At 34.2% G+C, this 26713-nt stretch overlaps 1 protein-coding gene across 3 annotated transcripts in view; it reads right to left on the bottom strand.

The window, feature by feature from the left end:
• Positions 1-26713, bottom strand: part of LOC106665877 (limbic system-associated membrane protein-like) — a 489908-nt gene that overhangs the window by 107035 nt on the left and 356160 nt on the right. For 2 of the 3 annotated variants that reach the window (XM_014392677.2, XM_014392679.2), the window contains 2 exons: positions 21067-21188; positions 11089-11124 (listed from right to left, as the gene is read on the bottom strand). In XM_014392677.2, the coding sequence (XP_014248163.1) occupies positions 11089-11124; positions 21067-21188 (158 nt within the window). The remainder of the gene's footprint in view (positions 1-11088; positions 11125-21066; positions 21189-26713) is intronic. The other variant, XM_014392678.2, reaches the window with a different exon arrangement.

Below are 26713 nucleotides of genomic sequence, written 5' to 3'. Positions count from 1 at the left end.
ACCATTTCTTTAAAAAAATAAATTTATTCATTTATTAGTGTATTAATATTGGGTATTCCTTCCGACTTTTAAATACATTTTTTTATCACTGCACATTTTCTTTTTCAAGTTACGTACGCGGAAAAAAGTTATCGTTGTCGCCAACCAACTCCTATGATTTGAAATTATGTAGCTTTTAGACTTCTAAATCAAGTGATTTATCCTTAATTAAGTAAATGAAAAGAATGTTTTAGAGAATTGGCTGTCAATTAGCTTCTATCTGCAGTTGTTTTGATGTAAGACAGTTGTTTTATATTATTATTCGTAAATAGTGAAATGCGGTCTGGTTGACGTAGGTTTCAAAAAACTTTTCTTTATCGTGCCAACGTTTCGATCTTTATTGAGATCATCTTCAGCGATATACATATACGAAGAATTGTGCTAGATTTAAATTTTATATTAATATTTCATGTTGTTTTCTTCTTTTTAATTTCAGTTCAAGTACCTTGGTCGGACGTATTATTATTACTACTGATTATTCGGAGATCGTGAGATGTGGTCTGGTGTGACTTAGGTCTCAGAAAAACATTTTCTTTATCGTCCCAACGTTTCGATCTTTATTGAGATCATCTTCGGGGCTCAAAATGTTTGTCTTCTGTATAATTGTGTCATTCTTGCGTGTCGTGGGCACTCTCGACACGACACGCAAGAATGACACAATTACACAGAAAACAAACACTTTGACCTCTGAAGATGATCTCAATAAAGATGGAAACGTTGGCACGATAAAGAAAATGTTTTTCTAAAACCTACGTCACCAGACCGCATCTCACGATCTCCGAATAATCATCGCCCAACGGTCACTAACCACCACACATTTACTAATTCATCTGTATTTCGCTGATCCAGTTATCCACGAAGTAACGTGCTAACAAAAGCCAAACAAATAAACTTCTAAAGGGTTTTTGTTCTGTACCGACCCTTGACGTTGAATTAAATTCACCAAAACTGTTTGCACTGTTAGCACAACATTGAAAAAACTTAATTAACTCAACATTCGTTGTTATTTTTGTCTGTTAATGTAATGGCTGTGTTCAACCAGGCGACATTTAATTTTATTGGGATAATTTTATTTTATCACCGTGCTAACTGATACGTGCAATGTTATTTTTGTTTCCATTTAACACATGTTGAACAATTTATTATTAAGTAAATAATGATATGTCAAAAACAGATCTTCGTTTATCGTATTTGTGTAATTATACTTACAAAAGATTAACTTTTACACCCGTTGATTTGTTCGATTTACGATACAAAGTTAGGATTTGTAAATAACATTTTGTTAATGTAACATAGTTGTTAAATTAGAATACAGGCTAAGTTGTTTAAAACATGAAGCATATCAATTTCAATATACAGTCTAGGAGGTTTTAAAAATAGAAATAAAAATGGAATAAATATGAAAAGGTTCAACCTTGTATGCAAAACAACTATTTTTGTTTTGGAATACCCCAATGAGAAATACAAAATAATGTAGCAAAATATAATATGTTATTTTGACTATATTAATAAACCCACCGATTTTTTTTAATGCTGAATGTTAAAACATCTGTTTGACATTACTCGAAATTCTCCGAGAGAGCTACAAAAGAATATAATAACAATTATGGTCGGGTAAAATCCTAAACGTGGATGTGACAATGAATTAATTAAGTCCCACCGTAACCTTTTAATTGTTCGTTGATGTTTAACAATTTACCATGGCAGAATAACGTGAACCCTTTCAATTTCTGCATTATTCAACGTTCGGTTGATCCTTTGAAACCCAGTCACAAAAGGATACGCGTTATTTACCGATTGACTACTAATTAAAAAACGGGAGAACAGTTTGTACGTGGGTGGAATGCTTTTTGCTTTAATTAGTTTTCAATACTATCGCAGTCAGATTGATATTTTCAATGTCGATGTAAAAAGCAGAGTTGAAATAAGTTCTATGTATTTCATGTTGAAAAACAAATAAAATAAATTATTATTGGCCATGAAATTTAAAATTTAATTGTATCCGGTACATTCATACGTATATTTTAAAAATTCGATGTTCTGATTTTCACCTGGTCACATCATTGGCACCATAATCAACATTGCTGCGGAGGACACATATCTGGAGAAGCCTGTCTTATCTCGCTGTTAGTATCTTGGGAAACGTCATTTAAGAGGACGAGGAGGATGGCAGGGATGGGAGATAGTACGTAGGGCTTCAACAGAAGGTTTAAGTTGAGACTAAAGGTTAGTCTGAAACATCAGGAAGAGGGAATGGATCAAGTCTTGAACAAATTTCAATTAATTAAGGTTTTTAGTTGAGATAAAAACGTCAGTGTGACGAGCGGGATTCGAACCCACGACCTTTGGCTAAATGCGCCGCTACTCTAACCACTTGAGCTATCGTGACCTCGATCCACACGGACACTAACTTCCCATCTCAACCCCACCTTTTGAATTTTCCCTCCTTTTTGCCATTTTTCAAATGTCGAGTAATCTACTTGATTGACAAATGAAATGGCCACGGAGAACTTTAATGAAGTATACTTCATTTTAACTTATTAAATTCACTAGTTGTCGTGGTCCGCTTGATCAATTAATATATGTCAATTAATTACGGTTTGTAGTTGAGATAAAAAGGCAAAAAGGAGGGAAAAATCAAAAGGTGGGAAGTTACTGTCCGAGGTCACGATAGCTCAAGTGGTAGAGTAACCGCGTATCTAGCCGAAGGTCGTGTGTTCGAATCCCCCTCGTGACACTGACTTTTTTTATCTCAAGTAAAATCCTTAATTAATTGAAATATATTAATTGGTCGAGTGAACCACGAAAACTAGTGAATTATTGAACAAATGTTGAGGTTCCAACATCTAGACTGGTGTAGGAAACTGTTGATCTTATCAATAGGATCCCTTCCAGGTATGAGAATAGGGTAACCCTTATTTGGATACCAGCACATAACGGACACTATGGCAAAAAAGAGGCGGATAGCCTGGCCAAAGAAGGGTTTATGCAGGAACCAGTACTTGGGGTTGGTGAACAGGTCAAAGAGGTTTATGCAGGACACGTGAGCCGATCAAGTCCCGGACCTTTTAGGGATGGGGTACGAATCTACCCAGGCATTTAACCCCTCGGGTATTGGTCGCCCACCCTGCATAATATATATAAACGTTGAGGTTAGAAACGTACTAGAAGGTTTGTAGAATTTTTTAAGGTCTTTGTGATTGGAATGCTTGGATTGGTTTCAGACTGGATAGTTCTTCCTCTCTTAATAGGTCGGATTATTGTTTTGTAGAGCATTTGTTTGTTAAAGTCAAATCTGATTTTGGTCCTAGCAGTTTTTTTTAAAATCAAAGCTACCAAGGCTACCGCAAAACTTCCCCGTTTCCACTCAACATCGGAATAGGGACCCAACAACCTACTCTCATGCTCAAGCACTGTTTTTATGTCGGATGCCATGCGCTTTTCGACTAACTGTGTCACACTGAGAGACCTTTCTGTACAAGCGGGGCATCCGCGTGGTTTACTCCAAATACACCCCGTGTGGCAACTGATATGCTTTGTCCTCAAACGGGTGAGCACGACCCCTTTCAGACTTTCAGGGAGCCATAGTTTAGTCGTGCTCTTGACCTGCAAGACTTTCTTGGACAATCCGGCTCACTGATGCTGCTATCGTTCTTTTCTTTTTACCTTCTTTATTACTCGTTCAGCGTCAGCGATCAGGTTTGGAGGGAGGGATGTCCAAGTTTTGCGTCATATTCGTTGCCCTCCAGCCCGCCGTATCAACTCAAACACAGAACTCAAAGGACTAGCCCCGTTCTACCGAGGCGCTCCAGCCTAGCATGATTTGTGCAAGACTCGTCCAAAGTATTTAACCTCTTTGGATGTCGGTATTCTCCTGCTATTAGTGTTAGCCTAGGGTAAGACAGTTTTTAAACGTAAAGGTGATTTAATTTCATCTTTCAATGTTTGAACCATTCTTTGATAAGCAGGAAATCTTCCTGGATATTCGGTGAATAATATGGGATTCAGGTTCGTACAGAATGTTGCGATATCGTCAGGGTAGATTTTGGAATGAATTAGCAGGTCGACAGTAAAAACAGTGTACAGAATAGGACAAAGAATGCGCCATTGTGAGACGCCAACTTGTCAGCTACGAAATATTTGTCTTGCATGGAGAAAACAAAACAGCGAAAAAAAGCGCGCTAATATGGGAGAGGACGACCGAGGTTGCTTTGATAGTATTCGGGTTAGAAAACAAAATAGCAATATCACAAGCATTGATGATAATGATGACGTTGGGATGGTGTAAAGGCTGAGACAAAGAATGGAATGGACACACGCGTCAGTTTATATAGAACTCACTGCCACATTTTACTCTGTAAAGGTATATATATATATATATTTATAATAACTTAATTCACTTATATTTCCGATAAACGCACAACGTATTTAAAATTTTACAATGAAAATTACAACGTAAGATATTTTAAAATAAGGAAATATATTAATTTTTTTTATGTTGGTCATAGATTAAAGGAAAAACGTTGTGCCAATGTTGGTTGCAGAAAAAAAGTTCAATGAAGGATATCAATGGGTGATTTTATATCGTGGAAAATGTAAATCAGAGTTTATTTTTCCGATATGACAACCTCACAATGGCTAAATGATGGATTGCTATGACGATCACCGGTTCAAAGTGATAAGGCTTTTTTCTTTCGTCATTCCCCCGAATATTTTTTTTTTATTCGGCTCATCCGAATTGCGCCGGCCCCAGCTTTAAATCTCAATTAATTACATTTTAAAAAGACTTCCATTTTCGTTACTCACTATATTTTCCACTCGGATCGGTATCAAAAGTGGGGGAGGAGACAAGCCAAAGTTTTCAGACCCACATTCCCCCTCTGTATTTTTTCATCACCTCAATTTCCAGTATCTGTTTGTACGTTGAACCGGCGACCCGTGGTTTAATAAAGTAGCTTTTCGAAAGGTATCTAAAAACCCGGTGGATTGAGGGATGGAAAAAGTTCTGAGAAAGATCTCGCGGAAATAGTGGTGATTTCATGGATGATATACGTTTAAAAATAAAAGGTTTTTCGCCATATCCACCATAAATTTAAGTAAATGTTATAACTAAAATCATTACCTACATAAAACTTTTTTCAATTAATTATTCTTTATGAAAGGTATTGGTTGAGATAAAAAAGTCAATGTCCCGAGCGGGATTCGAACCCACGATCTTCGGCTAAATACGCTGCTGCTCCACCTCTTGAGCTGACTTCGATCCATTCGGACACTAACTTCCCACTCAACCTCACCTCCTTTTTGCCATTTTTGTTTCATCTCAACCAATACCTTTCATAAAGATTAATTAAATGAAAATTGTTAATTGGTCAATCGGACCGCGAACTGTAATGGATTTAATAATAATAATTAAAATGATGTATATCTTCACGAAAGGTCTACGTGGCCGTTTCATTTGTCGCCAAGAATCAAATTGATTACACGACATTTAAAAAATGGCAAAAGGGAGGGAAAATTCGAGAGGTGAGGTTGAGATGGGAAGTTAGTGTCCGAGAGGATCGAAGTCAGGATAGCTCAAGTGGTAAAGTAGCTGTGTATTTAGCCGAAGATCGTGGGTTCGAATCCCACTCGTGCCATTGACTTTTTTTAGCTCAACCAATACCTTTCATAACGATTAATTAATTGAACAAAGTTAATTGGTCAATCGGACCTCGAACTGTAATGGACTATATAAAACATCAATGTCATTTTCTTTCTTCATTCGTCTAAAGAATTTCCTTGAAGTTTTTAATATAGTTACGTAAACATCACGGTGAGGATGATGATCATAAAAGTACAGGAGGGAAGCGTGGGTTTTTGTTTTCTCCAATCATTGCAGACTTTTGACATGTTCCACTTTTCCTTGTTTCTTACTTCAGTTAAATTAACTCGATCCTTCTTTTTAAAAAGTATATAGTAGGTCAACTGTTATAACTGCAGATCTTTTTTACTTCGTATGTTTGATAATTTTGTGTCTATATTGAAAAATTGCTTCTTGCACTGCATAACCTACATACAGGGTCAGCATTGTAAATACTCATGTAGTATACGGGTTTTCTAGATGACCAGAATGGAGCTCTATCACTCCTCTGAATGTTAACCCGTCTAATTGAAAAATGTGTTTATCAACTTTGGTGAGGGTCCTTTAAACATGGGTACACTGGATTCGTTCACTTTCCCTTTTGTTTTATGTGGACCCATTCTGAAATGTAGAAGTTTCGATTTGAATTTGTTATCATAAATGTAAATTTATTGCCTTATCGTTACTCAACATTCTTTTGTATCCTGCACCCAAGATAATGTCTTCTTGATATATATTTTCCCAGGTTTTAAACACTTTCGATGCATTTACTAACCATTTTGGATGTGACTTATTACGTGCTAATGCCGGCTGCTTGGCTATCTGATCTTACGAGGGTTAGTTTTGTCAGCACAAGCTTTGAAAAACGAAAATGTACTTCTTTGACAAGTTTTAATCCTCATATTTTGGGCTTGCACAGAATTGTGTATGTGATGGTGTTTTGTGTGATATATGATATATTTTTATTTTTCATGAAACAAGCAAGATGGAGGAGTATGGCGAATAGATATTAATCACTAATATATACTGATAGTTCTATGTATTAATTAGACGGAGAACTTTCAACCCGACACCCTAAGCTCTGTGAATTAATTGGTTGTTCCATGCAACTTATTCATCAGAAAGTTACAAGTAAAATTCTGGGATGTTTATTACAGTTTGTGTCAACGTAATATATATGTTTGAAGGGACATATTTCCAGTCTTGGTGTTATTAAATTTGCCCTTATACAAGAATACCAATTCCTTTGTTTATTTTTTTTTTAAATTCGATTCCAGACTGGAAAAAAGGGACGGTGTGGCTCGTTATCCACCACCTGTCAACCTGGTAATCTTCACGGCTTAGTTCCCAAACAACACCATCTAAATTAATACCCTCTGGCTCGATATGGAGGGCTAATCGGAGAAAGGATAATTTCGATTTCATCCCTTTGAATAAATTATCACCAAACCAGGTTTCTTTACTGACTATCTTTAGCCTCACTACAATTTATCACTGGGATAAATATTTCTGTTTACTTTATGCATTTAAAAAAAAAATCGATTTTAAGGTTAAACAAGTTTCATTAAAATTCGATGTTGAGGTTTATTTTGCTGGCTCGTTAAGGCCCCATGTTCGCCGGATAAAAATGCAAATAAAGTCGTGTAATAAGCCTACGGACAAGAGAGATTGGAACTTTTCCAAAATCAATGGGTCTGAGCTATTAGGTAGGAAACATGGAGTTAAATACACCTCATTAATCAAGTGGTAATTTGTTCTCTGACCACCAGACTTTCTATTTGCTAATGAGAAAAAAACCCTGAAACCAAATCCCAAAAGAAAAATAATGAAAATTTCTAAAACACAACAGTTGTTTTTATAAGTTTAACACGCTTTAGTAGCTCCAACTTCAATAATATTTATCGGTTGTTAAAATATCTTTCCAAGTGTTTTAAAATAATGTTTAATTTTTTAACTCTTTCTACACTATATTTTTATATAAATTGATTATCGACTGAAAGAAATAATAAATCATTTTGATAGTTTATTCATACATAATACGTTATGTTTACGGTGTTAAATTAATTATTAAAAGATCACTTTAGATAAAAATCACTTATACAAATGTACTAAAATTCTAGTCGAAGATTTTATTTTTATCTTGGGAGCAAATAATTTTAATACTTTGTTTTGTTAATCAAAATTTGTTTGTTAAGTAAAACAAGAATTTTTATCATATCATACGTGATATAGACGGACTGGAGTCAAGAAACAATGTACATATTTTATAAGATAAAATTGTGTTGAAAATTTTTAATTTTTGATATAAATGTATTATTATTCCCTAAGTTTTATATTTCATTGCAGTGTTGGGCAAAAAGTAGTTTAATACAAACTACATCTACAGTATTCGAGATGTAGTTGTAACCACAACTACTTTTGTTAGTTAGTACTTGGCCCCCCAACTACTTGTTTCTCAACTACAACTACTGTAGTTGAAACGCACAACTACAACTACTGCAGTTGGAAAAATAGTTGCAACGAACTAATAGTTGTAGTTGTAGTTGTTGAGCTTTAACTACAGTATTCTCTTCTAAATACCCAAATGTCATCTGTACTATTCTGCTATGAGTTGAAAAGTTAAAATACTGAATTAGCAAAAATGAAAGGGTAAAAAAAATGTGGTGCAAAGCAATCACACTAGTGTCCTTACCGTTCCTACACCTGTGAATTTTTACATACTGCCTTCTTTGCTTTGTACGACATATTCAAGGTAGTTATAATTAAAGTTAGCTTAGCGGAACAGTTATCACAGAATTTAGTTTAACATGCAGGCCAACGATATAGCGGCCCAGCTAATTTGTTTTTGGTCCTATCGCAGAAATGATATGAGCAAAAAGTCTCTAAATTCAAATTCCTTTCATCGTGTTTCGACGGGGTACTAGGAGTACTTTGTAAAATGATCAGGAACAGAGAATAGATATTTTATGTTTCACCCTCCATATAAACTACCTTATCAAACAACTTTTTGAAAAACTGACTATATCATCTTCTAGGTGCTGTTAAAAAACTGATTTTATGGAATAAATACCTACTGTTTTGTTTTCCAAATGGTGTGGTTTTTTTCATTACAAGTTATTCAAACATGAAAAGCGACATTTTCTTAAACAACCACTTTTCTCCGGGAGCATTCCAGGTATATCTGAATTTCATATAAAGTTTTCACATGAGGACTGAAAATGGAAAAGGCAGTAAGTGCCTGACTTTGCCAGTTATAGATTTTTCGCTCTCCTGAAAGTTTTAAATTTTGAAAATTCATGCGTTTTCCATTTCCAGTCATCAAAAAATAATAATTTTTATATGCATTCCCATGCACCTAGAATTCATAGATAAAATGGCAACATTTGGAGTTTTCTAACTTTACCTGTCTTTCCAAAGGGCAAAGGAATTCTGATGTTCTTTCTTTTTTTAGCTCTTATAATCTACCTCACCTATTTCGTTCCTAAATTCTAAAATTTGGATTTTTGGCTTATCCTATTCATAACAGAATTTGCATTGTTAAAGTGTTTTACCGTTCCTGTGTGGCACAGTTGTGGCGTATGTAAGTGAACTGTGGTACTGTGGAACGGGCTCTTAATACATGGAGGTTCGGTTTGTTGCATTTTGCGTCAATGTAACAGTAGTTACATCTTGTAGTTGCAGTGGCAAATACTTGTTGCAACTACAGTAGTTGCGGTTGAGGAAATAGTAGTTGTGGGTGGCCAACTACCGACAAGTAGTTGCAGTTGCAACTACTTAAAATGTAGTTAATGGTTGTAAATAACATTTTTCTATAGTTTAAGTTACACCACGTAGTTGTAGCTTGGAATTACTGAAGGTTTTTGAAAGTAGTTGCCTATGTAGTTAACTACCGCACAACTCTGTTTCATTATCGTGGGTTCGATATTACAAGTTGCTCTGGAATTGTATAAAATAACCGAAAAATAAATAATCTTTTAAAAACAGGGTTCAAACCATTTGTTTCAGCGATTTTGGAAGTGTAGTTGGCTGTAAAACTCTCCAACATTTCAGAAATTACTTTACTGTTATGAGATAATTTTGAAATTAAGATTACACGACACGCAAGAATGGCACAATTACATAGAAAACAAACACTTTGAGCCCTGAAGATGATCTCAATAAAGATCGAAACGTTGGCAGGATAAAGAAAATGGTTTTCTGAAACCTACATCACACCAGACTGCATCTCACGATTTCTGAATAATTAATGATTATGTTTAGTAATTTGAATGTTCAGGGATTAGCATTCGGGCGTTTAAGGGTTTCATTTTCAGAGAGGACAACTGTATATTGTGAACATTCACGTTAAATATACTGTGGTCCGAATTGTATAGGTTGAAAACTTAAAACCTCTTAAAAACGGATTCATAATCTTCTCGAGTTTTAGAAAATTGGATACCAAATTCCATGTCTGTTTGTGATAGCCCAGTTAACGTTCCGTTTTCTTACAAGATTAATGGCATAACAGTGCAGGTCAACATAGCAATCATAGTGAAATCCAAATTAGTACTACATTAATCATTTCGGATGTGCAATCTAATAGATTTTCTAATGGCATGTTTCCGCAGAAATACTTTAGTCCTACTTTTTTTTTTTTTTTTTTTTGAGATGGATTCTTTACGGCAAGTTCCTCGAACATGGATAACAAGCAATGCAAATGAGAACTACATTAATCACATGTTAATGGAGAAAACTTTAAGCACACCAAAACCTTTGATGAAATTGGAAATGAATAAGCGTTGAACAAACTCTTGAAAAATCAGTAGTCATTTTCATCAGAAAATGTTGTCAATTTGACTAACTACATGCAACTAATATTTTTATATTAAACAATAACACCCGCCATTAACTATCTGCTCATGCCAAACAATTTTAACATGTTCTTCCAACATCCTGACCAGTGAAAAAAACCTGAAGAAAAGGCTAATTAAAGAAAAAATAATTGCTTGCTCATCGCTCTATAAGTACAGGTCAACACAACAACTTTTAAATAAAGTTTTGTATTGAGATTTAATATAAGCCAATTATATTATTTAAAGTTTAATTAATAGAATTGGTGTCATATCAAAATTGTAATGTATATTTTTAAATAAACAGACTCTGAGGATGACATCATGTGTGTCGAAAGTTTGCGGTAACGCTAATTTGTACAACATGTCGCTTATAATTATTATCCTTCATCATCATCATTAACTTAAAAAATTGCGAAACGATATCTATTAAAGATGACATCAACCGGTGAAAGTTTGGCGATAATGGACGGAATAAGGTATTATCAGTAAATATCAAAACGTTAGAACAGTTCTATCCTATTTGAGCGAGTCAAATATGACATGGTTTTTATTATATAAGATTAAATTGTCTAATATTAAATTCAAGTGTCGACTTACTATTGAAGAGTGGGACGTCCAAGAGTGCAATTTTGCCTAAAATGAATAAAGTTTTAATATACAACAAAGTTTTATACACACAATCTTTTCATTAGCAGCCTTGAATTTCAAAGTTTCACTTTTATTGGTAAAACTTTGAAAACCTGACGGTATAAAAACATTCCCCCCGCTATGTAACAACGGAAATATGGTATGTAAAACATTTCAAAAATTCCCGACAGATCGTGATCTTACCAGACTTATATCGTAGACGCTGTTTATACTATTGATAATTGTAATTAAATTTTTTTATAATGTATACCAATCATTCTTAGACTATCATGCAAGTAGTAATGTTTTATTTTGTGAAGACGTATCTAATAGGACACATTGCCAAGTGCACATTTTATCACTTGTTGCTTTTAGTATGCAGGATGTCGCAAAGGTGATTTTAGTCTAACCCCTACGGGAATTGATCAATTCAAGAAATAGGTTAAAATATCAATTAGACATTGTCGTTTTTCTTAGCAATTTGATCAAACACAAATCATTCATGCATTCGTAAAAGTCCAGTAAAAGCAATATTTGGAAATAGGATAGGAGAAGAAAATGCGTCCAGAAATCTATTTATGACAAAAAGAAGAGAACATAAAACAACATGCTGCACAAAACATAGACAGATCGGGTGAAAAAATGAAAGATATTTCTTGAAAGAAATCTGAAACGTATTAGTTAGTTCCATTGCTTTGATTGATGAACCCAACGTAGATAGATGTCCATTACATACTAACAACATGACGGCAATTCGTAGTAATTATGATAAAAGTTCAATTTAAGTTGGTATTTCAATTGGATACTATAAAAGTTTGGCCTTCGATCAACCTCTTTAACTAGCTCCAACCAGACGCACCGATTCAGTCCCACAGATTATGCTGAGTTTGCGTGACATGGAAAGAAAATTATTTTTATGTGCAGGTTAAGTATTTAATTTCCTATGAAAATCAAATGATGAAATACGAATAGATTTGTCGGTACAAAAAGTAACGACTTTAGTAACTCATGATGCCACTAATCTCCAACGTGTTAAAAAACATTAATGAGTATTAGAATTAAGTTCCATTTAAAACTTAAATGATAATTCTCCCATAAAGATTTGGTTAAATTTTTAGTTATGGAAAAACTGTGCAACATGTACAAACTGAAGAAGTCGAGCAAAGAAAATGATCTCTTACCTAACAAATATTGCGTGTATGAGGATTCGAAAAATTCCGACGCTGAAGCTAATATCTAATTATTTTTCCTCGCCTCAAACAATATTCGGAAAAATGTTGGAAAAGAAATATACAATAATTTCGACATATTGTCTAAGTTAATATTTTTGTTGATGGTATTCAACCAAACCATTAGCATACAACACACTCCCTGACAACTGACGTTGATTTTTTTTAACTTTTCATACAAATTCACTAGTTTTCGTGGTCCGCTCGACCAGTTAATATCTTTCAATTAATTAAGATTTTTAGTAGAGATAAAAAAGTCAGTGTCACGAGTGGGATTTGAACCCACGACCTTCGGCTAGATACGCCGCTACACTACCACTTTCAGATTTGGACCAAGTCAAGCGGACCACGACAACTAGTGAATTTAATAAGTTAAAATGAAGTATACCTTCACTTAAAGCTCTCCGGGGCCATTTCATTTGTCGCCGAGAATCAAATAGATTACACGACATTTGAAAAATGGCAAAAAGGAGGAAAAATTCAAAAAAAGGTGAGGTTGAGATGGGAAGTTAGGGTCCGAGTGGATCGAGGTCAAGATAGCTCATGTGGTAGCGGAGCGGCGTATCTAGCCGAAGTTCGTGGGTTCGAATCCCGATCGTGACACTGACTTTTTTATCTCAACTAAAAACCTTAATTAATTTTCATACAAAATTTCAACTTTTTTTCTTTATATTAGTTGAAAACAACCCTTATTATTTGTGTCTTTAGAAATAACAATTTTCAAGTGATTTTAGTGTTAAAAATTACCCTTTATTAGATTAAAGTAAGGAAACTTTTTTTTTCGCTGGTTTATTTCCGTTTCTGAATTTGGTAATGCATATGTAAAGGTACAAATTTAAAATTGAATCTCCAGCAAAACAATCTTGTAAAAAATATTTTCTTACGTATAAGCAGTTAGAAACAAGATTTAAGAAAAATCTAAACAAACATTTAACCACTTATTTATTTACAAAATTAAATGTTCAGAAGAAATCGTTAAGTTTTGAATTTAAACAGTTTATCAGCTATCTTTTTTTATGCAAATTTCTCGTATTTCAAGTTTTATATTTTTCCTTCAATATTTCTTTGTCAATGCAGTAATTAATTTTCAGTATGACACTGATTTATATAAGCTCTAATATGCACAATATAACGGAATTGTAATTAAAACATGGCTAATATATTTTAAATCATATGTAACGTATGACAAGAAATATGCTGATTATTCGTTTTTCCTACACGTTATGAAGTCGTTTTTGCAAATTTTCATTCTTAGCTCTTGTAGTTGTTTTATAAATGTTGTTAAACATTATATTAGACGTTGTTTTGAACAACCTTACAAATTTAGTTCCTTTTTAACTTCGCTAATATTTATGGGAAAGAGTGAGTGTGAAAAAGAGAGAAAATAGAATAAAATAGTACCGTGTGAAACGTCGACTGAGCAAATACAGCGTTGATTATACGAATAGCGCGGAGAGATTAGTAGCAAACGTGACTCTTTAATCTTAAGAGGGATTAGCACGGAATACAAAGATTTGCCCAGACGCCAAACTTTAAATTTGAAAAACGAGAGCTACGCTACTAAGGGGTTGTATGTTTTTTCAATTTCTTTTTCAAATATTTTAAGCCAGAGTGTGCTGGATGCTTAATATCCAGTGATAAAACACAAAGGAAAACATTTTAGTGGAGTTATGTTTAACCGTTGATAAAACCATATTCGAGTTAATCCAGTTTTATTCTACAATCCGATTTTATCATATCGGTTTGTTTTATTTTATAATTCTGTAATTGCATTGGGAAAGCAAGGCTAATGATATTTAGAATTTAGCTAGTTGATTTGCTTTTTAATCCATATCCACTTGATCTACTATCTTTATAATTTTATATAACCTGTTAAAGTGTATGAATAAACAAACAATTGATAAAACTCGTTTCAATTAGAAAAACAATGATGTTAATTTGCATTCAACGTTTAACGTTTTAAATTTTTATTATTATTCCAAAGCTGTAATAATTGTTTCAGTTGAACTTAATTGTTTTTAGTTTAAAATGTTTTGTATAATAAATAACAACGGTAAGAGTAAAGCAATTGCTAATTTGCTTACTGTTGATGTTTCCTTATCATTGACTATGAACTATTCTGTTACATTTTATTTCTGGCACGTTCAAATTACGATGTTCCAAAACAAAAATGATAATTTGAGGTTGGTAGGTTTTTAGTTGAGATAGAATAGTCAGTGTCACGAGCGTGATTCGAACCCACGATCTTCGGCTAGATACGCCGCTGCTCTACCACTTGAGTTATCGTGACTTCGATCCACTCGGACACTAACTTCCCATCTCAACCCCACCTGGCGTCGTGTAATCTATTTGATTTATCTCAACGAAAAACCTTAATTAATTGAAATATATTAAGCGGATCACTAAAACTAGCGAATCTCATAAGTAAAAATGAAGTATACCTTCACTAAAGCTCTCCGTGGCCATTTCATTGTCGCCGAGAATCAAACAGATTACACGACATTTGAAAAATGGCAAAAAGGAGGGAAAATTCAAAAGGTGGGGTTGAGATGGGAAGTTGGTGTCCGAATGGATGGAGGTCACGATAGCTCAAGTGGTAGAGCAGCAGCGTATCTAGCCGAAGATCGTGGGTTCCAATCCCGCTCGTGACACTGACTTTTTTATCTCAATTAAAAACCTTAATTAGTTGTTTGCTGGGCTATGAAAAAAATATGATAGTAGTATGTCAATTTATTTGAATGCCACAAAATGGCTTTTTTAACTCACTCTGTCGAGACGATTCAATGTTTTTTTTGTTGGTTTACAAAAATCGTACTTGTCAGACAAAAATTCAGACTTTCTCCGTCAACTATGAATTTTTCATCAAAATCGTTTTTGTTAAATTGTATAAAGAATGAATTATTTACTGAACACTTTCATTCGGTGCAAAGTTGGTCGTTTGGTTGACCCAAACCAATGTAATTTAAAAATTGGGAGATCTTTGATGCCTTTTAAAAATTCACTCCGCTGTGGCAAAACATTCTGGATTTTGGCATATTTCAGAAAACTGTGTCCACAATAAGCTTTCGATTGATATACATTGGTAGGATCGCTATATTTTTTGCCGAAACGTAACGTTCATCAAACTTGTAAAAACCTGAATCAAGGGAAAGGTTTAAAGTGAATGGGAAAATTTAATTCGAATTGATAACAGAATTTTTTTAAAAGACAAACTGACTACAAAAGACTAAAATTAAAATGAAGCTGGATTTAAAGAAATGAAAATAGCTTAAGAGCTTTAAACATAATGGATTATTGTTTCTTTATTTACAATAGAGTAGACTGTGAATCCTACTACATCGAAAGTGTATAATGTCTAATGTGAATGAAGCCCAAAAACTGCGAGAATTGTTAACTTTCAAAGTGATAATGAAAGGGATGAGGGATGTTAGACAATGCATGAGGATTAATGGAAAGCACTTTCGGTACTTGGCACAGAAGAGTACTTAGACTCGTAAGGTATGAACCTATGTAGTTTATGTAACGATAAACATACGTAAACCTCATTTCTGAACAATATTTTAAGAAATTATTCAGAGATCGTGAGATGCGTTCTGGTGTGACGTAGGTTTCAGAAAAACATTTTCTTTATCGTGCCATCGTTTCGATGTTTATTGAGATCATCTTCAGGGCTCAAAGTGTTTGTCTTCTGTGTAATTGTGCCATTCTTGCGTGTCTGTTGAGAGTGCCAGTGTTAATCACCACACATTTTAAGAAATGTTTTTATAATACGTTCTAACCTATGAACATGAGTTAAGTAATAGTGAGCATATTATCAAAATATAAGTAATATCGGGCTTTGGCAAATAAATGTGATGAATCAGTAAATGTTCCTGAAGGATTTGAAACTTTTGTGTATGAGACCCAGCATTTGAAATGTGGTCTGACATGGTTGTATTATTCAAAATTACCTCTAAATTTTGCATTGATTTAGAATCTGTCCGGAAATTAAGGTGTTCAAAGGATTTTTCTTTTGTGAAAAGTCATAACGGAACAGTTGGAAATGTTAGAAGATAAGTAATTTTTATCGCCCTAGAGCTATAACTTGTTTCTATTTACTTGAGGAACTAAGATGAGAGCAGAAGAGTTCAGTTGTAAATCGGTGGAAAAAAAATACAGGTTGTCTAGGAATAATGAATGAAATTGTAAACAAAAAGGATTAGTTAAATTCGAGGAGGGAGCCTTGGGGTACGCAAAAAGATCTTTGTATATTGACGAACTGTGAACCATTACAAATAATAAGGAATCCATTTCAGCAAGGAACCAACGTAAACCAACAATTTAGAAATCAAAAGTAATGATTCACCTTGTCACAGGCATCAGTGTATATCACATTTACTCGGTTTCCTTTTTCAAAATTATCCAGAATGTAATTTTGAATTGTAAGGCTGGTGGTTATTGACCATGTTGTTTGTTCAGTCCCTGAACGATGGAGTTAGAACGCCAAGCACACAAACAACAGCAACAATATAGCATTCGAACAATATACTTAGCTCACAGTTACATAGGATGGCTGAATGCCTGATGGTGTGTGTGGTTTCATACTTCAGATTTTTTGCCTATCTTGAATATATTCATACACCTCTAAAAAGTTTTAGATAATCTGGAAATACACATTTAGCATCAAGAAGTTGAAACATTGAGTAGGACGTTGGGCGAGGATAGTAGGACACTGTTTTAGAATAATGGTAGATGATAACGAGCCTGACCGTTTATTGATGTCAAGTAAATTAAATTTCTTTAAAGTAAATCATTTGATGACTGAGACTGCAAGCCCTGCCACAATTGAAGCTAATTATTTAAGAGGAGTCAAACCTGATAGAAAATAAATATAAATTTTTCTTACATTGCAAAATAGTAGCAGTAGTAAGATGTACGGTATGAGAAATAGATTTGATAATCTGGTAAACTTTAAATCATGCGACGAAAAAACATAAATCATTGAAAATGGAAGTTAATTAAGGGAAGGGCAAAAATTAATTCGAATTGACGACAGAATAATGTTTTTACTAGTGACCTGAGTTCTTATAAAGTTTAAGAAACAGAACGGATTCTGTCGTATTGCATGAACATACTTAATGATAAATGTGATGACTTTTACAAATATTTTATCATGATTGTTATCCGTAAGTAAACCTTTATAAAAGTAAAAAAAAGTTAATTAAATTGTCCATGTTTCGTTATTAATATGCTACCTACGCGTATCTGCATTTCATCATCTTCACTGTTTCGGCTTGTTTAGTTGAATCAGCTGGGATAAAGAGAGACCGAAATGGTCAGTAAGGAACAAATTTCATGTTCATCTCACAAAAATAGATTTTCTAATGTTACTAGATTTCAGAACCTAATCTTAGTATATATATATATATATATATATATATATATATATATACATACACACACACAGAAAATCGGATGTATGGATTATTTTTTAAGTGTCTTGTACACGAGTTACAGCTCCTGATGTCCCACTCTCTAACACAATTAATAATAATTGACAATGATAGTTCCTTAATCAGTGTTAATTAGTTCGATGGACGCTTTTGCTTGTAATTCCAGGTTTGAAAAAACTATCACAACAAGGATATGACATATTGCAAAAGTTCTATAATACTTGGACTATTAGGTCTTGGATAAATGAAAGGGAGTTAGAGATGAGTCGAAAGCGCTTTAAGCTTTTAAGTCATAATACCACCGACGATAAATTTCTGCCGTGATAGATGAACGCCACACTCTCGGTGAAACAAAGGATTTGATACTCTAACTTGGACTTGAAAGTCATGCGGAATGGTATACTCGAATAGGTTCTTTCCATCTCCCAATAATCGTATACGCTCGATTGTAGGATTGTATCGATGGATCGTTGATTGTACAATATATTCGATTTGATACCTGATACCTGTTTGTTGAATTTTGAACAAGGTAATATGAGAATGAGAGAGAAAGAAAGAGAGAGAGAGAGAGAGAGAGAGAGAGAGAGAGAGAGAGAGAGAGAGAGAGAGAGAGGGAGAGGGGGAGAGAGAGGGGAGAGAGAGAAAAAAGAAGAAAAAAGAGAAATGGAAAAGAGTAAGAGATCAAAGAGTTATAAAAAAGAGTGAANAGAAATATAACGTTTTTATTCAGTAAACTGTAAATAAGTAATAAAATGCAACCAGGAACAGATGACGAACATAATGAAACCCCTAATATAAGACTCAATTGATCATATTAACAAAACATGTAAAAAAATATAGAGCACGTTCTACTCTCCAAAACCCTATACTCCATCAGAGGTCAAATTCATCGTCAGTCACCTTGCAGTAGAAAAATCTTCCGTTTTCACCTTACCCCTATTTAATTTCAGTCCTTAGAACTATCTATTTCTCAAATGAATGGAAATGATGAATACATCCACAATAAAATCCAATACACAATCCAAAGCCTCAGCATGCCCCTACGCAATATGCCACAACAGTTTGCTGTCATTATTTGGCAAAATCCTTAAAAATTTCACTCTCAAAAACATATTCCATCCTGAAAAGCTCCGATGTCATTCATGGTAAGTACGTATAGGAACACCCGTTTCTCACATCTACTATGCCAAAGCGGCTGTTCGGCAAGGTCTCACGCTTGGTCCCATTCTCTACTTAGTACACACTGCAGATATTTTTTGCAACCCCGATACGGTACTGTTGAAATATGCAGAGGATACTACCATCCTTTCAGCAAACTTAAAACCAGTAATGGCCAGAAACGACAAGGGCGATCTCTGTTGTGTGGTTCGTTGAAGAGATGAAGGATTAGTCCTAAGATAACCAAATCCTTGAAAATAACTTTCTCCCTTCGCTGTATCACCACTCTTTGGGACTATACATCGACAAAAGAATTATTTGGAACCCTTACACTCGTCTCAAAAGAATAGAACTGAACAGACGATATATAACAATTTTTTTGACAGGGGCGATATACACTAATTAAACGGCTATTTGACAACAGATCGAAACTCTCACTAAACAACAAAATTCTCATCTACAATCTGAGGGAACGGAATTTTCCTGAGTGGGTTCAACCAAGAGTTCCAACCTCCAGTGAGTCCGGTCCAGATTTCTTCGAATCATTGCCCAAGCATTCTACTTTCTATCCAACCTTCCTAATCCGCACAGTCTTCCTAACCCCATTTGTCCTCGAAACGGGAAGAAGTCGATACAGCCGACTCATAAAACCTTGGACCCTAATCCCCACCCAATCCAACCCCTTTCATTCCGCATCCTTCCCGATAATCCACCCTAGTTAGGAAAGTGCAATTAATGGATTACTTCTTCAATCTTATCATATGAAATTCATAAAAAAACTTTCAAAAAAGCTTCTAGCAATCCAGCGATGTTGTAACATGATAAATAATCATTAAAAATACGATGATAATGGTTAATACGTGATATGATATGTTTATAGGTAAAGTCACAATATGCGAACAGTATTGCATGTTTTCCACAAGTGGAAAGATATTTACGAAAATCGTTCACAATAATTAAAATAAATCTGGACATCTACGTCATTTCCAAGCAAGGCATCCAACCAGTGAATATGGCAAAAGGCCGAAATAGGCCTGGCAAATTCAACATCAAAAGCAGAAGGGTCAGAATGATTGGAACAATTAAACTGTAAAAAATTACTGAAAAAGTGTACGGGCACCTGCTCTTTGGCCAAAGCCCGCGCAGGTGCCCCTTATGCAGAGAACGGTTGCTCGACCTGTCCCACATACTGGAAACATGTCATGCTTTGGCTCCCTACGGGGAGGGTATAGGCATGCCATCCAATCTGAAAATGGTACTCGAGCACTGCAGCGGGTTTCTGGGGGGTTCCCTGTTCCGCTCTCTAGGGGAAATTTTTAAAAAATTGTATATAGTCTTTGTGTTGTGTGTCTATATGTTTTGTCTGAGTGTATGTATTCATTAGCGTGAATGGCGAGGGGTGAGCGTGAAATATAACGTCATCATCGCCCCTCGAACGTTGAGCGTGTATGAGTGTGTGTTCGGGGTCGATGGTGAAATATTTATAAAAGTACTCCATCGACCCGAATCTATATTAGTTTGAGTATAGGTCAGGAATATCAAGTACTCCACCGACCAAACGGAATGAGTGTACTGTATGGATGAATTTATGTGTATTAATGTATTTATTTGTATGAATGTAGTGTTTGAAAGGGTAAATAGAATAAAAACTTAGTTGGGGGCTGAAATGACCTAGATGTCGGAAGCCTCAGGCAAAGAAAAAAAAATTGAAAACTCTCTGGTCTACTAACTAGACTAGGAACAAATTATCGCGTAAAAATGTAAGGCAAAGGTTTTAGGACACTTTGGATTTACATGCGCCACGTTTCGTACTTTAAGCATGTAGGTAAAATCTTGTTCTGTTCACTGAATTATTCTTCATATTGCTAACAATGTGAAAGTCACGTCAGTTAATAGTAAAAACAACAATTTTGTACAAAGAAGAAATAATTGTACTTTATGAAAGAATTAAAATTTTATAGTTCAAAATGTCAAATTTCTGGCAGATTGTATCGATCATTGTGCTAAATTTTATTTTTGTTTCAATAAATTGTTCAATATTTACAGTTTAATTAAAAGCAACTTCTATTCTTTTTATTTTTATTCGTAATAAAGGTTGTTTTTATCGAAATAAATTAAAATGAACTTACTTTTTTTATCCATTGGTAAAATGGCTGCGGATTGCCTTTGGCTCTGCATTCTAGTGTCACCGGGGTTCCTTTTTTAGCCTCCACTATACCACCTCCAGACACTTCCAGAATTTTTGGTGGCACTGAAAAACACAAAAAATTGTGTATTTTAATCAGAAATAGAGTTGGAAGATTTTCCTTTGTCATATCGTCAATGTTTTGAAAGGTAAATGTATCAAGAATACCGGAGTGATGGAAAATGTAAAAAGGACGATAAAAAAAGGAATAAACGTTATTGCGATGAACAATTTATGCTGACAGCTATTCGGCACGTTGGCTCAATTGGCCATCTCACCGTTTGACAACAACTCCTCCCATTAAATTGATAACATTCTATTTACACCTTGGCAATGAAACGATAGTTAAGGCCGTTTAACAGGACAACAGGCGAACTTTAGGCTGATTGTCCGTAAAACTCGTACATCAATGAAAAAACAATCAATTAAAAAAACTGGCCGGCGGTGAAACGAGCCGATTCGTCGTTTAACGACCCGACCACAATATAATAGCTTTAAAGTATTCAAGGTAAACAAATTAATAAGTCGTCCAATTACGCCTAGAAGCAAAGTGGTAAGTGTAATTAATAAGTAATACTTTACTTCCCCTACAACGACCGATTTTGTGTTGAAGTACAGCTATATTGTTGGTTTTATGTTCCTAGTTTTAATTCATTTTACAGCAGGATTTTACTGGCAACATCTTTAGTTACTTGTTCTTCTCATAAAATTTTTCTTTCTTTTCTAACCTATAAATATACAATAAAAAGGAAAGTAATCCCCGTCATAAATGTGGGCTTAACTTCAACTATCCTAAAGAAGAAGTCAGATTCACTTTACGATAAATTAAAAAACTCAATAGTGTGACAAATATTGCTAGCTGAACACCTAACAATTCTGCCAGCGCGGCCCCAACGTTTATAATAACGTTAATTAATATTTCACTAATAGTGTATTTTTTTTTTTTTTTTTTTTTTTTTTTTTTTTTTTTTTTTTTTTTTTTTTTTTTTTTTTTTTTTTTTTTTTTTTTTTTTTTTNGATTCCCTTGACAATTGACACATTTAACGTCATTAATACAGGCTCCCTCATGGGACTGCCCGCAGTTTGCACATCTATTTCTACTTCTGCATTGGTCCTGAAAATGGTTAAAACGGAAGCAATTTCTACACTGACGGACTGGAGGGACATAGGGATCCACTCGACAACGCATGCCGTAAATTGACACTGTTTCAGGAAGAGTTTGTGACTCGAAGGTTATTATGCATGTACCTAACTTAGTGATTTTATGTGTACCCTCATCTGTATACGTACGGGTAATTCTTTTTACGAATTTTATTGTCACTGGGGAATTGATCACTCTTATTAACTCCTCGTCGCTTAAATCAATATCTACGTTCCTAATAACTCCCCTCTTGAACACACAAAAGGAGGGTACATAGGAGCATAAATTGTACCTCTTCAATACGTTAGATTCAACCAAATGATTAGCCGACTTTCCATTATTAAAGTTAATCTTTATTCTATTACGGCCTGTGATTGACAAATTTACAATATCATTTTTATATTTGAATTCCGATTCGAACAATATTTTTCCTAGTTTCATGGGATGCATTTTGCCTGCATTTTGATTCGGGCTTTCCACGTGTACAATAAAGGGGCCAGTATCACTGGGCTTGTACTTATTTAAAGATAGAGCGTTGAGTAGGACATTTTTATCCCGATAATTTGTTGTTTGCTGATTAGGCTCCATCAGAAACACTTTATTTTGACCGATTGAAATTGGTTCTCCTGGTCTTCTGAGGTTGGATATAACAGAACCCGTTAGATCCATTTTTTGGTTTTCCGATTCTTCAATATCTGGGGGGTCATTTCCCCCGCTCGCGCTTGACATAGCAGGGAATTTAATAAATAATTTTATCGGACCAAAAAATTAAATTAAATTAATAGTAATAAATAGTAACAAATAAATACAATTATAACAAAGTAAAATAAAATAAACCAATAAAACTATTAGGCATTTAAATAACAGTTTAAAGAATTGAAAACAGATAAGAGGTACTCCCTGAATAGAACAGGTCGAAGCACACGGTTGATAAACACGAGGCCAGATTCAGGTGATCCTCTCTCGACTATGTTCAAAACAAGACTGAATAGTGTATTTTCAAAATCATATATACGATAGCACTTTCAAAATAATTAATTACCTACTGATTAACATGAATTGCATACCATTTAAAGTAAGCAGGATTGTTAAGACTTTTGACAACATAAACACAAAATGCGCATCAAAATTTTCCTCCTCAAAGATCTTTGATTTTTCCAAAATAACAAATTTACAATTAAAAATAATTTTAAAAAAATTTATTAATTATTTGCAGGTGGTGAGATGCGGTCTTTTTTTACGTTTCGATCTTTATTGATCGTCTTCAGGGCCTGGGATTAAAAAACATTTTTACATTTTACAAATACACTATTAGGATGTGAAAAAATGCATTTATACAATGCAAGAAAATTTTAGATTAAAAGAAATGAATTTATAGAATGCTAGAAAATTTTAGATAAAAAAAATAAATTTATACAGTGCTAGAAAATTTTTGATAAAAAAATGAATAAATTCTATGCTAGAAAATTTAAGATAAAAAAATGAATTTTTACAATGCTAGAAAATTTTAAATTAAAAAAAAAAGAATGTATACAATGCTAGAAAACTTTTTTTTATTAAAAAAATGAATTTATACAATGCTTGAAAATTTTAGATTAAAAGAAATGAATTTATACAATGCTAGAAAATTTTAGATTAAAAGAAATGAATTTTACAATGCTAGAAAACTTTAGATAAAAAAATGAATTTATACAATGCTAGAATATTTCAGATTAAAAAAAAGAATTTATACAATGCTAGAAAAATTTTTGATTAAAAAAAATTGAATGTATACAATGCTAGAAAAAATTTTCATTAAAAAAATGAATTTATACAATGCTAGAAAAAAAATTGATTAAAAAAAATGAATTTATACAATGCTAGAAAATTATAGGTTCAATCAAAGTATTTGTACTCACTCAAATTATTTGTTTTCCGTGTAGATGTGTCATTCTTGTGTGCCGTGTTGAAAGTACTAATGATATTGATATTTTATGTTTATATATATTCGATTTTGAAGGGGTGGGGGGAAGTAGGGAATAGAAAGACATTTTTATACGAGGAGTCGGCTTCTTTGAGGTGAAAGAAGCAGACAGACCGCATCTCATGACCTCCAAATAATCATTAAGTAACGGTCACTAAACACCACACAAAGTTTTAGGTTGATGACCTGAAAATAAATTTTTTTTTTTTTTTTTTTTTGGTAGGACACCTGAGAAATATGCTTCACTCACTTTTTTTTATTAAATAATCGAATGTCGATAAAGAGATTCATTAAAGATTTTTATTATCTTTATTTTAAGATTTGTTAGTTGCTCCTTTCTATGTATCAAATCTTTACATTCACAATTAACCTTATATACAATTTTAATCAATTATACTTTTAATCTAAGGTCTTGGTTTATATTTAATACGGCAAGTACAACATTGAAGTAGCCGCAAACAAAAACGAACCGCACTCTTCCTATTAATTCTTCCCGGCGAATATAGAGTCACTGGCCTGGCAACCTCTCTATATATTATTTGCGTTCAGTTTGATTTTTGTTCTTTTAAGATGTGTACATACTGTTAAATTAACTTGGGTGCAGCAATAAATAAATTTAAAAAAAGTTCAACGTTGAATTTTAGAATATAAGGGTTTTTTATTGCATTCTTCAAAGAGACGTTTTCTTTTGAGAACCACGTCCGACAATCAAATGTTACGAGTATATTTAGGAAATGTATGCCTCAGTCAAACTTTGATTTATTACTTTCTAAAGAATGGTCTTCAATTTGTATCTCATATAGAATAGATAGAAAGAAGCTGGAAATACCCTGACACCGAAAAAATTCCGCCCACTTAACACGTAATATAACTTAATTTGTATATATTTTTATATATTAATCAAGGTTTCATGTTTAATGTTTAATATTTTCTCAAAAAAATTAAATTGCTAAAGAAAATGAAAAAAAAAGATTACATGTCGAAGACTCCTCGGAATACTTTCTACCAGTATCCTTTCCGTTAATGTCTCTTTACTGGAAGTTAGCCCATTCTTCACGAAGATTCCTGTCAAGAACGTGGCTGGTATCAGGAAGTTATGGATGTGCTCTTATTCATCTTTTGAGGTTATCCCATAAATGTTCGATGGGGTGAAAGCCTGGAGAACAAACTGGCACAAACAAAATGCCCCTGATGTTATGCTGCTGAAGGTACGTTTCTACTATGCGAGCGACATGTTGACGAGTATTATCGTGCATTAGAATAGGATTTCATCGAGGAGAGGGAACGTATGATAATCCGAAGTATATCCACAAAGCGAATGGCCGTCAAAGACCCTCCACGAACAACCACCAACTCAGTGCGACTCTCATTGAAATTCCCGCCCACAGCATCACTGAGCTACGTTGAAAAGGTTGGCTCTGGGAAAAAGTTCAGGCTTTCTTTTAGCCTCCTCCACACTCTTTCTCGCCCATCTGGACATCGTAGAGCAAATCTACACTCATCTGTAAAAGGTACAGCAGACCAATCGTCCAAAGACCAATGGCAGTTGTGCAACTCCGTGTGTTCTGTTCAATCTTACGGGGCGCAGTTCGTTCGGAAATTTGGACCTCTAACTTCTTGGAGCTGATGAATCCCTTGAACAACAGTAAGGTGCGGGTTTCTCAAAATTCTCAAAGTCAAAAAACGGTCAACCTGTGGCTCTTTTTACCCTAGGGCGTCCATAACCGGGCCTTCTATGGTAAGACCCAATTTCGCAAAAACGTCTAAAGGTGTCTAGCAGTGTTTTCATGGGGAACTACGATGGCAATAGCCGTATACCTGATGGAACGTCATCATCAATAGTGGCATTTTCAGGTTTAAAAATTGAAGTTAAGAAAACAAAGATGAAAACTAAACAGTTTATTGTTTCAAAATTCAAACGAGACTGAATAAGCATTTTAAATTCCTTTCAATTAATTATTCTTTTTATGTAAGGTCTTAGTTGAGATAAAAAAAAGTCAGAGACACGAGCGGGATTCGAATCCATGACCTTCAGCTAAATACGCCGCTGCTCTACCACTTGATGTCACGATAGCTCAAGTGGTAGGGCAGCAGCGTATTTAGCCGAAGGTCGTGGGTTCGAATCCCGCTCGTGGCACTAATTTTGTCATTTCAATCTTAACCTTACATAAAAAGATTAATTAATTGAAAGAGTGTAATAGTTTTGGAGGCGTATGATGAATGGTTCTCGAGCACAGCAGTCATTTTCTGGTTGTCAGAAGTGGGGGTATTTTACTGTAAACAGTTATATTCTTGTATATATTAGTTTTCAGTGCTAGAAGTATCGACCGCTTTTTCACTTACAAACACTCTGGATCAAGATATGGTCTTGAAGAAGAAAGTAAATTTAGTTGTTATTGCCAAGCTTTCGACCTATTTTAAGGTCATCAACAGAGCAAAACATCCTTAAATAAGCCTACAGATTGACATATTTAAGTTTTTACAGGA

The sequence above is a fragment of the Cimex lectularius genome, unplaced genomic scaffold, assembly GCF_000648675.2.
Source record: "Cimex lectularius strain Harlan isolate CLEC.00 unplaced genomic scaffold, Clec_2.1 scaffold12, whole genome shotgun sequence".
Taxonomy (NCBI): Eukaryota; Metazoa; Arthropoda; class Insecta; order Hemiptera; family Cimicidae; genus Cimex; species Cimex lectularius.
The sequence above is the reverse complement of the archived record's forward strand: the minus strand, read 5'-3'. Positions and strand labels throughout refer to the sequence as shown.